The following is a 12,466-nucleotide window of genomic DNA, read 5'->3' as shown; positions in this document are numbered from 1 at the left end:
TATTATTAAGGCTTCCTGTCCACCTGATACTACTGTTTTATAAAAAGAAGTAAACATTATTTACTATCTATCTCATGGCTAAAATAAGAGATTCCCACGAAATCCTTTTTCTTTCACCAATGAAGGCTGCATAAAGGGAATGGAGAGTAGTCTCATTTTATAGCTCAACTATCTGGCAACTGGCCTATTGTCTGATCCCATATTAACTGCTACTGAATACTCTTTCATCAGTTTAAGCTGGCTTCGATAAACATCTCTGTGTCCACCTTATGTGATAGAGGTGGAGCTGTTTTTGTTAATGCAAAGAAATTCCCTCTTTGCTCACTACCCAGTGACTTCCGTGTGCCCCTGAATGTGTCTGTCTGGGCCTTTCGAGTCAAGGTCATTCTGCTGAAGGTCGGGGTTGCCCGGCTGTGCTCCTCTAAACATGTCACGACAGTTCTAGTGAGGGTGACATTAACCGTCCTCTGCCTTTTTATTTTTGCAGGCGTTTTTTTTTTTCCAGATTTCAAAACAAAAAACAATGAGGAGCAACAGTGTTTCTGTAGTAATTGAATTTCATGGGGTTTGTAACTGGACAAAATACCTTTAAAATAATACCAGAGAGGAGAATTAGACCAGAAGGGCCATTTATTCGGGGTGGGGCAGGGGCGGGGGGTTGTGAAACGTAAAAGTGCTGGAGCAGAGACTCAGATGAGCCGTTGAGGTTCCTAACTTTGATTTTATTTTTCTTCTTTCACAACCTCCTTTTACAAAAAAGAGAAGAAAGCCAGGTGGCTAACATGAGTGCATTTCTCTTTCTCGTGTGCCTCTGTGGTTAGCAAGAACGCTTAAATTTCAAGGTCTCTCATGCCTTCCCCAGTGTCCTTTTTGTTTTATATAAAGGACTGGATTATTACTGGATTTTTAAAAATCTGTGTTTTTGGTTTTTTTGCGGTACGCGGGCCTCTCACTGCTGTGGCCTCTCCCGTTGCGGAGCACAGGCTCCAGACGCGCAGGCTCAGCGGCCATGGCTCACGGGCCCAGCCGCTCCGCCACATGTGGGATCCTCCCGGACCGGGGCACGAACCTGTGTCCCCTGCATCGGCAGGCGGACTCTCAACCACTGCACCACCAGGGAAGCCCTAAAATCTGTTTTTTCAATTGAGATATAATTGACATATAAAATCATATTAGTTCCGGGTGCACAACATGGTGATTCGGTATTTGTATACATTTCGCCAAATCATCACCATGATAAGCCTAGTTAACACCCATCATCACACATAGTTACAAACTTTTTTTCCTTTTGTGTCGAGAACTTTTAAGATCTGCTGTCTTAGCAACGTTCCAGTATGCAGCACAGTCTTATGAACTATAGTTGCCATGCTGTACATTACATCCCCAGGACTTATTTGTTTTATAACTGGAAGTTTATAACTTTTGACCCCCTTCACCCATTTTTCCCACCTCCTCCCCCTACCTCTGGCAACTATCAGGCTGTTCTCTGTATCTATGAAGTCAGGAGGCTTTTGTGTATGTGTGTGTGTGTGTGTGTGTGTGTGTTAAGATTCCTCATATAAGTGGCATCATACGGTATTTGTCTTTCTCGGACCTATTTCACTTAATGTAATGCCCTCAAGGTCCATCCATGTTGTTGCAAATGTATTACTGGATATTTCTAAGTGCTTCTTTAGGGAGAAAAATCCCCATCTAAGTGACTTAATTCTCCTTCAGAAGGAGCAGGGGAGTCAGGAGCTCCAGGCAGCCGGTGGTGGAAGCATAAGTTACCCTGCCTTACTCTCCCCTGACAGTTTACTGCCTGCAGTGTTTACTTCAGCTGGGAGGCTGGGGCCACGTTTTCTGTTCGTTTCTTTTTAGCAGTATATACTTTCCCTGAGCTGGATCAGCACGAAGCTCACAATCAGAGCGTCAGCTGCAGCAGACAGACTCTGACGTCCTTAGAGTTACAGAAAATTACCGTGTGCCCGGCTGCGGACATGTGCCGCTGAGCTGGACGCAGCACGTTCTGTTCTCCCTTTCGAGATGTCTTATTTTCAGCTTCATGCTTCCCGTTTTCCGCTGCAAATCATAACGCACTGGTTTCCCACCCCGGCATCCGAATGCTGACTTGGTACAGGGCCTTTGGTCCTCCGATCGGAACACGTGCCATTTCATTACAGTGCGCGTCTGGCCCCGGGACCCTGGGGAGCTGCTTTGAGAGCCGCGTGGTTGTCGTGTGCGAGAAGATGATGAGCCGGGCCTGCTGGGCAAAGTCCAAGCATCTGATCCACTCAAAGACTTTCCGTGGAATGACCCTCCTCCACCTGGCCGCAGCCCAGGGTTACGCCACCCTCATCCAGACCCTGATCAAATGGCGGTAAGGCTGGGGCCAGACGGACGCTGTCATCCTCACCCCTCAGCAGGCGTTCCTCTTAGGGTGTCCAGTGGTGGAGGGAAATCTGGCTATTCGGGGAGTGTGGTAGCCTGAGAGCAAAGGGCTCTCTCTGTGGACAGTTCCAAGAAGTTCTATGAACTTCTGCCCGAGAAGTCCTGAGTGAGATGTTGAACTAAACATTGGACGTTTGTTTTTTTTTTTTATAAATTTATTTATTTATTTTTGGCTGTATTGGGTCTTCGTTTCTGTGCGAGGGCTTTCTCTAGTTGTGGCAAGCGGGGGCCACTCTTCATCGCGGTGCGCAGGCCTCACCCTGTCGCGGCCTCTCTTGTTGCGGAGCACAGGCTCCAGACGCGCAGGCTCAGTAGTTGTGGCTCATGGGCCCAGTTGCTCCGCAGCATGTGGGATCTTCCCAGACCAGGGCTCGAACCCGTGTCCCCTGCATTGGCAGGCAGATTCTCAACCGCTGCACCACCAGGGAAGCCCAACATTGGACTTTTTATTTCCCCTGGGCCTCTGGCAAAACAGAGAGCCCAGAGCGCCCTAGGGAGTCTGGGACGCTATTTCCTCACGCCAGGAATGTGAGACGCCCAGTTTGGTTTCATCTCTGTGGGTTTCATAACGTTCTGGTATTTTTTAACGTGGATTCATTGTGCAGTAATTTCTGGTGCTGTTCGTTCCAGCACAAAGCATGCAGATAGCATTGATTTGGAACTGGAGGTTGACCCCTTGAATGTGGACCACTTCTCCTGTACTCCTCTGGTAAGAAATGGGTTCATTTATTCCCCGAACTGTTTTTCTAGGCTGGCATAGGGATGTGCTTGGTTCCCTTTGTATTATCCCTCGTTGAACATACGACATGTATCAGAGCTACTTTGTAATGGTAACGTTTTATGGCCCCATTGAGATCGGTGCCAAGGACCAATTAGTCAATTGGCAGCAGTGGCAAAAGTCAAATATGTTTTTTAACTCGTATTGAGGAAGCTCGCTTTGTCTCTCTCTTTTTTCAGATGTGGGCATGTGCTCTCGGGCACTTAGAAGCAGCTGTCGTGCTGTACAAGTGGGACCGTCGGGCTATCTCTATTCCGGACTCTCTAGGAAGGCTGCCTTTGGGAATTGCCAGGTCAAGGGGTCATGTGAAATTAGCAGAGTGTCTGGAGCACCTGCAGAGGGACGAGCAGGCTCAGCTTGGCCAGAACCCCAGAATCCACTGTCCTGCAAGTGAGGAACCCAGTGCAGAGAGCTGGATGACCCAGTGGCACAGCGAAACAATCCACTCCCCAGAAATACCCAAAGGAGTCACCGTCATTGCAAGTACCAATCCAGGTAAACATTTTAAAGGATTACATCCCAGAACTTGGCAGATTTCCCGTTTGCTTTCGTGCAGCTACCCTCAGAAAAGTCCATAGGATATTCACGGACATTTAAGGGTTTGGGGTTTTTTTTTTTTTAGTGTTTCTAATTTTCCTTTTAGTTATTAGAATGCCTAGTGCTTCCCCCGGCCCATCCCACCCCAAAACTGCAGAAAGTAGAAAAAAAAAAAAAATCTATGTTCGTGCAAGAAAGAACTACAGATGTTGGAGGAGGATTATCTGAATATAGTATGTGCTGCTGGGGAATATTGAAATGTTAGGGACATGTCTTGAGTTCTGGCTTTGCACTTTGTGTCTCTCAGGCATAGAGAAAGTGTTAATTCTTTAGGATTCCTAATTGTATCGCCTGTCCTGACTATCCTTTCTACTGTACTTTTCAGAGCTGAGAAGACCTCGGTCTGAACCCTCTAATTACTACAGCAGTGAGAGCCACAAAGATTATCCAGCTCCCAAAAAGCATAAATTGAACCCTGAGTACTTCCAGGCAAGGCAGGAGAAGCTGCTTTCCACTGCACTGAGTCTGGAACAGCCAAATATCAGGAAGCAGAGCCCTAGTTCTAAGCAGTCTGTCCCCGAGACAATCAGCCCCAGTGAAGGAGTGAGGGACTACAGCCGGGAAATCTCCCCTCCCACTCCAGAGACTGCAGGATTCCAAGCCTCTGGATCTCAGCCGGTAGTAAAGTGGAATTCCAAAGATCTTTACATTGGTGTGTCTACAGTACAGGTGACTGGAAATCCGAAGGGGACCAGTGTAGGAAAGGATGCAACACCTTCACAGGTGCGTCCACGGGAACCAATGAGTGTCCTGATGATGGCTAACAGAGAGGTGGTGAACACAGAGCTGGGGTCCTACCGTGATAGTGCAGAAAGTGAGGAGTGCTCACAACCCATGGATGACATACAGGTGAGCGTGGGGAAGGTAAACCTGCAGAGGCTGGTCTATCCGTCCTAGCTTCCTTGGTCTTTACTGCCAATTTCCAGAGGTCATGTCATTTTCTCACCGGCGAAGGGTTCGAAGTCTGGGCTTATATATAAGAATTTTGGCGTGTCTTCTTTACTTGGGCCACATTTTCACTTGTGAGTCAAGCATTGTGAACAGGGCCTAAATACCAGGGACCCAGATCTCAGTAGAGCCTTGTACTAGCTCCTCAAAACTCCTACAATAAGTCTTTTGCTTCCTCCTTGCATCCAGGGTGACTGATTTTGCTGTTTAAATACTAGTTAGAGTCACAGCCTGATAATGGCTAAAACAGGAGGCCTGTGGGTAGAATTTGAATGATGTAAGTGATTTGATAAGCACAACAAGCATCTAGCCCCTGTAAAGGCATATATCGTCTGAGGCTCTCATGAGGTGCAGTGGAATATCCCTAAAGCTGATACTTGACTGCTTTTCTGATAAATCCAGGATCCTTTTAGGGCATCACAGTTGTTATAGATTAAGAGAATACATACTGAAGTAAATTTGAGGTTAGGCTCTTAAACAAGCAAATTCCATTAATTAAAATATACTCTATGTGGAGGACAAAATGAGCATCCTCAGAACATGTGTCTGACTTCCTCTCTTTCCCTCTTCCCATCGATAGAATCCAAAACAAATATAAAAGGAGAAAACTCCCATAAGAAATTCACTAGGGCACCTGTGCCTGTAGAAATGATGGGGATCTCGTGTCCCAGACAGCATTCCTAGATAGGTCTGGTTGCTAAAACACTCCTGTTCATTGCATCCCAGGGGACCCTTCCTACCAGCCCCTACTGTTTAGCACAGGACAAGAATCATGCACGCTTACCAGTATGTTTCCATCCCTGGTGCGTGGTGGGCGCCGCGCTACTGATCTACCAACCACTACAATTGTGGGGAGGCCTTCCCCAGGAAATCAAATAATATTTGAGATGAGGGGTTGGCACATTTTTTCTGGAAAGGGCCAAATAGTAAATATTTCAGGCTTTGTGGCCAATACAGACTTTGTCATGACTATTCAGTCTGCCTTTGTAGCACAAAAGCAGCCTTAGACAATATTAAACAAATGAGTGGGCCATGTGCCAATAAAACTTTATTTACACAAACAGTTAGCTAGCTGGATTTGACCTGCCATAGTTAAAGCCCTGTTTTAAACAATTTCTGATGGAGCCCATACTAGATATTAATTCTGAGCAATCTAGAACAACATTTATAAATATAAACATATAATAATAAATCACCAGACTATGAAAATCGGCAGCTTAAAAGAGGGGAACTAAGATGAGCGTCTAGAACAGTGCTGTCCACCAGAACTTTCTTTAGTGATGGAAGCATTCTATGTCTGCCCTGTCCAATATGGTGGCCAGTGGCCATGTGTGGTACTGAGCATTGGAAATGTATTCAGTGCGAATCGGGAATTGAATTTCTAATTTTACTTAAGTTTAATTAATTTAAGTTTGAATAGCCATTGGATAGCACAGCTTTAGAGCAACTGGCCCTTACTGAAACAGTTGATGCAGGAAATAGAAAATAACCTAAAAAAAAATCTACTTTATATTTTCACTGACACTTCAGAGAATATTTTACTAATTTAAGACCACATACCTATGAAAAAAGCAGCAGTCTAAAGAAGCATTTTAGCCAAATGAAAAAATTAACAATTAAAATTAATGAAATAATTCAAGAAATGGCAAGCCAGAGTTCATGGAGGAGTGAACAGTAAAACCAGTAATACTGATATCTCTGAATAATTATTGATAGTGTGGTTGCACAATAAGCAATTCTTTAAATAAAAGAGGAATAATGTTTCAAAAAATAACCTAGAACTAAGATTCTAAATTGTTTTAACAAAACCAGGGAGGTAGGGAAAGGAAGGTAAAAGTGTATCAAAGCAGTTCCCCTGTCCAGGGAAAATCAAAGTTTGTTCCAATTATTATATTGATAGATATGTGTAGCCTGAAATATGCTTGTTAGAAATGTCAAGTTAATAGGTAGTGTTAAAACAGGCTACAGAATTTCTATGTCATTTAAGGGGGAAAAAAGAAAATTTGGCCCATTCAGGAAAAGTTCAGTAATGGTAATAAAGAAAAAAGCAACAACAGAAATAATACTCTATAACATAATATTATAGGAATATTTTCAAACATGACTTATTCCCACTTTGGAAACTGTTAATTCTATTAAAAGATTCTCAGATTGGGTTAAAAAAAAAAAAGGAAGCAAAATATACTATATACTGCTTGTAAAAGAATTTAAATGAAATGAAACAGAAAGAATGAAAATGATGTGATAGGTAAAGATATAACAGACAAATGAAAAGAAAAAAGGTAAAAAGTACAGGTAAGGCAAATAGTATATTATATATATATATATATATATATATATATATATATATATATATATACAAAATTTGTCAAAACGATATGACTGTAATGAGCCATTATGCACCTAACAATGTAGCTTCTAAATACTGAAGCAAGTAAAGATTGAAGAAACGTGGAACCATAACTATAATGATAGTGTGAGACTAACACAATTGTTTCAAAATTTGTCAGCTCAAGTATGAAGAGGATATGAAGATATTGACAATACAATTAGAAAGTTTGACCATGTATATTTATGATATATATATAATTATGTAGATGTATGAACACACCTAGTAAACATACATATCAGTGTTCTTTTTAGATATCCAAGACCATTTATGAAAACTGCTCATATGCTAGGACCCAAAGAGAATTTAAATAAAAACCCAACATCATTTGAATAAAAAACCTGAAAGTCATTTAAATTCCACTGCCTTTTGTAGCTATCACAATGAAAAACCAGCTACTTGGTATCTCAAAATGTTGCATTTATTATGATATTAAGGTGTTCTTACACTGACACGTGTTTATAAAATAGAGGGTTTGGGAGAGGAGTGACTACAGATAGTTATAAGCTTCAGTCTCAAGAAATTCCACTTTTTAATAGTTTCAGGAAAAAAAATCAAGGTAGGACTTAACCTCCTCCTGTTTGACTCACAAACCAAGAGAGCCAATATAAAAGGAAAAGAAAAGCTGTGATATTTTTTTCCTTAAATGTTTCCATTTTTATTCCTGTCACGATAATTCTTGTTCTTTGTTGGAAATTTAGAAAATTACCCAAGATAAGTGTTTTTAAGAGTTTTATTTAGGTGTAATTTACATACCATAAAATTCACTCACTTTAAGTGCCCAGTGTAATGAACTTTTGTGAATTTATACAGCTGTGCAATCATCGCGGTCCCATTTAGAGCACTTCCATCACACCCCAAAAGTTCCCTGTGCCCCTTTGCAGTCACCCTCTGTTCCCATACCAGCCCTGGGCAACCACTGATCTGTTTTCTCTCCCCCAGAATTTTGCTTTTTCTAGAAATGTTGTATAAATGGAATCATAACCTGTCATATTCTGCGTCTGGCTTCTTTCACTTAGCATAATGTTTTTCAGGTTCACGCATGTTGTAAGATAAGCATTTTGTCATTTTTGTATAGATCCTTTCAGAACATTTTCAATTCACTTAAAAACTTAAACTGCTATATTTCAACTTCCATTTTCAAGAGATGTGCAAGGAAACTTTTAAAAACAAGGTCATATCTCTGATTCTGACCAAATATATCTACTCCAGACTAGTTTTGAGGATTCCTAAATGTATCCATTAGGAATGTATTTTGGGTGCAGGTATCAGCAACCTAACTCCAGGGGTTTAATAAGAAAATGACTTATTTTTCTCATAGAAGTTCAGAGGTTCAGTTGCTCAATAATGCCATCCGGGACCAGGATTTTTTCTGGACTTTCTCTTCTTTTGCCTTTCATCTTCGTGCTTGTTGCTTTATGGTTGTAATGTAGCTTCTGGAGCTCATCTGTAGTCAGAGCAGGAAGAGGAGGGGGAAAGGGCCAGGTGCATCGATACCTTTCATCAGGAAAGCAAAAGCTTTGCCCACAGCCCACCCAGCAGACTTCTGTGCAGGCTCCTGTCCAGAAGTGGGTCACGGATCCTCCCCTCCTTGGTGCACAGAAGGTGGGAAACCAAGAAGGGGATTAGGACAGTTGGCTTGTATCAGTCACGAGCTGTCCCTTGGATGTTGGCTCGTTGCTGCTCTCTACAAAACTGGGGTTCTCTGGGCAAGGCACAATGGGGTGATGGTGGTCAGGTAACCAGTAGTGTCACTACAATAATATGACCAGGACTGCCCAGTCATAGCATCCTTAACTGGTTGATCCTAGCTGAGAGTGGAAAGTGGGCACAAGCCAGACGTTCTCGAAGACTTAAGGTTTGGGACCAAACTGTGATGTGGAGGTAATCAGATCTGGGATCTCAGCACGTTCCGGTGAATCGGAAAACCTTACAATGAGATGGGAGGGCACTGGACTGAGGTGTAAGCCCGCCCTCTCCCCTTTCTTTCTTTCCACGGTGGGGGGAGTGGGGGTAGGCCTGGATAACCTCTAAGGTGCCACCCTGACCTGAGTGTTCTGTGACCTCTGGGCCCCAGGTGAACATGATGACCTTGGCAGAGCACATCATCGAAGCCACCCCTGAGCGGATCAAGCAGGAGAACTTTGTGCCCACCGAGTCCCCGGCATTGGAGAGGACAGACGCGGCCACCATCAGCAGTACGATGAGCTGGCTGGCCGGTTACCTAGCTGACGCGGACCATCTGCCAAACGCCGCCCAGATCAGGTCAGTAGTGTTCGTGGGCCACTCCCCAGGGCGAGCTCCTGGGTTTACGTGGAGGCTCCGGAGGCCCACTGGATCGGAGGAGTTCCGTGTAATGAATGGCCTTGTCAAGGAAGGAAGGAAGCGTTAAGACGAGTTCCATTGCCTCTTCCAAGGCCCCCTCATGTCCTCACCTCTCCCGTGGTTTTTCTTCCCACGTCAGAGCGCAGGAGATAATGTATCCTGGTGTTCCCCCGCCCGTTCAACTGCAGTTTCACGATTGGATAGTGGACTCAGTGGATATAGTACTTAGCACAGTACTAAACTCATAACAGGTGCTCAGTGTGAAGTTACTGATTGAAGGACATTCAGAGTCTGCTTAGCAGCTCTCTGGACTGAGGGAAGGCATATCCCTCATGGTCCACAGTAGGTACCATCTTGTCTCGTTGACCAGCGTGCAATGCATCCTGCAAACCAATCACCAGCCTCTCTCCCCTGTGTCTCCTCTTGTTTCAGAAGTGCATATAACGAGCCTCTAACCCCTTCTTCTAATACCAGCCTGAGCCCTGTAGGCTCACCAGTCAGTGAAATAGCTTTCGAGAAACCCAGCCTTCCCTCCGCCGCAGACTGGTCTGAATTCCTGAGTGCGTCTACCAGTGAGAAGGTGGAGAATGAATTTGCTCAGCTGACTCTGTCTGATCACGAACAGAGAGAACTCTATGAAGCGGCCAGGCTTGTCCAGACAGCTTTCCGGAAGTACAAGGTAAAAGACAACAGAGTCCTGATGCGGTGACACTCTTAAGGTCGGGAAAGTCAGAGTCGTCCAAACTAAAACATATGCTGTTTCTTTTTTTTTCTTCTGAATCAATAGGATTGTTATTTGACATTATTAATTAGGTCCCATGAGATTATTAATAATTGTCAGAAGCTTTAGTGAAATAAAACTGACAAGTAGTGTGATGGTTGTCACCATCTGAACTGACTGTTGGTAATAATAATGGATATTTATTATCTAATTAATATAAAGTAAGTTGACACCTCTGCCACAAGGAATTTATGACCTAGAACAGGGGTTTCTAGCTGGAGGCCTGGTGACTGATTGTCCTAAAATTGTATGGTAAAGTGCATTTTTGGTGGGAGAGGGTCCAGAGCCTTCCACAGTTTCTCAGAGGAGTCTCTGACCTCCTTAAGAAGGTGTTACGAGCCATCGATCATTGATCCAAAAGTAGAGGCCCCAGACTTCCCTGGTGGTGCAGTGGTTAAGAATTCATCTGCCAATGCAGTGGACACGGGTTCGAGCCCTGGTCCGGGAAGATCCCACATGCCACGGAGCAACTAAGCCCGTGCACCACAACTGCTGAGCCTGCGCTCTACAGCCCGAGAGCCACAACTACAGAGCCTATATGCCACAACTACTGAAGCCTGTGCACCTAGAGCCTATGCTCTGCAGCAAGAGAAACCACCGCAGTGAGAAGCCCGTGCACCACAACGAAGAGTAGCCCCCGCTCGCCGCAACTAGAGAAAGCCCGAGCGCAGCAACAAAGACCCAATGCAGCCAAAAATAAATAAATAAATAAATAAAAACAAAAGTAGAGGACTTGGTGTTATCTTAGGAAAGACAGCAGAGAGCAGAAATTTATAAGGGCAAATAGTGCAATACCTAATTCTTTAAATACTTTGAAAATGAATATTGTTTTAGGCCTCCTAACATCCAAATATGATGGTTCTATTTAGAAGCAGGAATAATCAGAGAGTTATTCTGTAAATTCATTTTTTTAATTTATCCTGATACTAACTTATCACTGCATTTTGGTAAACCTCTGGTCTCAGTTCTGAGAAAGTCAATTAAATGAGTCATGATTCCATTTAAGTCTTGGGACAGTTGCATTCTTTATACTACATCATTATTTCTTTTCTTGCCTCACTTTCCCTTGAAGGGCCGACCCTTGCGGGAGCAGCAGGAAGTGGCAGCAGCTGTCATTCAGCGTTGTTACAGAAAATATAAACAGGTGAGCCAGCTTCTGGGTCGCCACGGGAACGTGCCTTATTCACACAGCATCCAAACAGGCCTGGGGGGGTCTGGTGTGTGGTTTGGCAAAGAGCACAACATCCAGTGCCTGATCCAAAGACTGACTTTGAATTGCCTTGATTAAAAGCCAAAGGGGGGCGTCCCTGGTGGCGCAGCGGTTGAGAGTCCACCTGCCGATGCAGGGGACACGGGTTCGTGCCCCGGTCCGGGAGAATCCCACTATGCCACGGAGCGGCTGGGCCCGTGAGCCACGGCCGCTGAGCCTGTGCGTCCGGAGCCTGTGGTCCGCAACGGGAGAGGCCACAACAGTGAGAGGCCAACGTACCGCAAAAAAAAAAAAAGAAACACCAAAGGGAAATGTTCCAGAAGGGAAAAAAACAAAAACAAGCAAACAAAAAGCCACCTGCAACTAATGCCGCAAAATAATTTTTGTTCAGATCGTTGGCCTCTTAGTGGTATCACCTGCCTGCAGCATTGGTCTGATACAGAGGAAGTTATTTGTGTCTGAAATAAGGCTCTGTGTCTCAGTCATTTTACCTATAAACTATTTAGTAATTAAAGAACTCAAGGGAATTTAATATGGTGATTGGAGTAGGTAAATACTAATTGTTATCGTTGACCTTGAATTATATACATTACATAATCCTTAGCGGTTTTTCCTTTTGGCTTCTTCTTATCCGATTTAAAATGAAGAATTGTAAAAATCTGAAGAAGCCCAGAATATCTTAAACCGTTTTGTATTCCAGACTGTTTTGTATTCCTTAGTTAAGTGTTGCAGGAAGAGTATCTGAGTTACTCTTTCGTGCAGTATTGCTATTTCTGAAACTACCTGCAGGGTCATGTAGCTCCCATCAATGGGGAAGAGAGCACCCAGCACGTCCTGGATCTTTTATGCTCATCATCTCATTTTCTCCTTACAAAAATATCTGAAGTCAACAATTTTATTTCCATTTTGCAGATGAAGAAGCTGAGGCTCAGAGAGATTAAGTAAATATTAGACCTTTCTAACCACCTAGGTGGTGATAAAATGTTAAAAATTGCCGAATTGAGTTCT

General features: G+C 43.8%; 1 protein-coding gene across 5 annotated transcripts in view; it reads left to right on the top strand.

The window, feature by feature from the left end:
• Positions 1 to 12,466, top strand: part of LOC101318487 (calmodulin-binding transcription activator 1) — an 84,279-nt gene that overhangs the window by 53,546 nt on the left and 18,267 nt on the right. For 3 of the 5 annotated variants that reach the window (XM_073796711.1, XM_033843900.2, XM_033843894.2), the window contains 7 exons: positions 2,163 to 2,359; positions 3,061 to 3,139; positions 3,388 to 3,703; positions 4,131 to 4,654; positions 9,220 to 9,407; positions 9,900 to 10,146; positions 11,321 to 11,392. In XM_073796711.1, the coding sequence (XP_073652812.1) occupies positions 2,163 to 2,359; positions 3,061 to 3,139; positions 3,388 to 3,703; positions 4,131 to 4,654; positions 9,220 to 9,407; positions 9,900 to 10,146; positions 11,321 to 11,392 (1,623 nt within the window). The remainder of the gene's footprint in view (positions 1 to 2,162; positions 2,360 to 3,060; positions 3,140 to 3,387; positions 3,704 to 4,130; positions 4,655 to 9,219; positions 9,408 to 9,899; positions 10,147 to 11,320; positions 11,393 to 12,466) is intronic. The other 2 variants (XM_033843898.2, XM_073796704.1) reach the window with 2 other exon arrangements.

This window comes from Tursiops truncatus, chromosome 1 (genome assembly GCF_011762595.2).
Source record: "Tursiops truncatus isolate mTurTru1 chromosome 1, mTurTru1.mat.Y, whole genome shotgun sequence".
NCBI lineage: Eukaryota > Metazoa > Chordata > Mammalia > Artiodactyla > Delphinidae > Tursiops > Tursiops truncatus.
The sequence above is the reverse complement of the archived record's forward strand: the minus strand, read 5'-3'. Positions and strand labels throughout refer to the sequence as shown.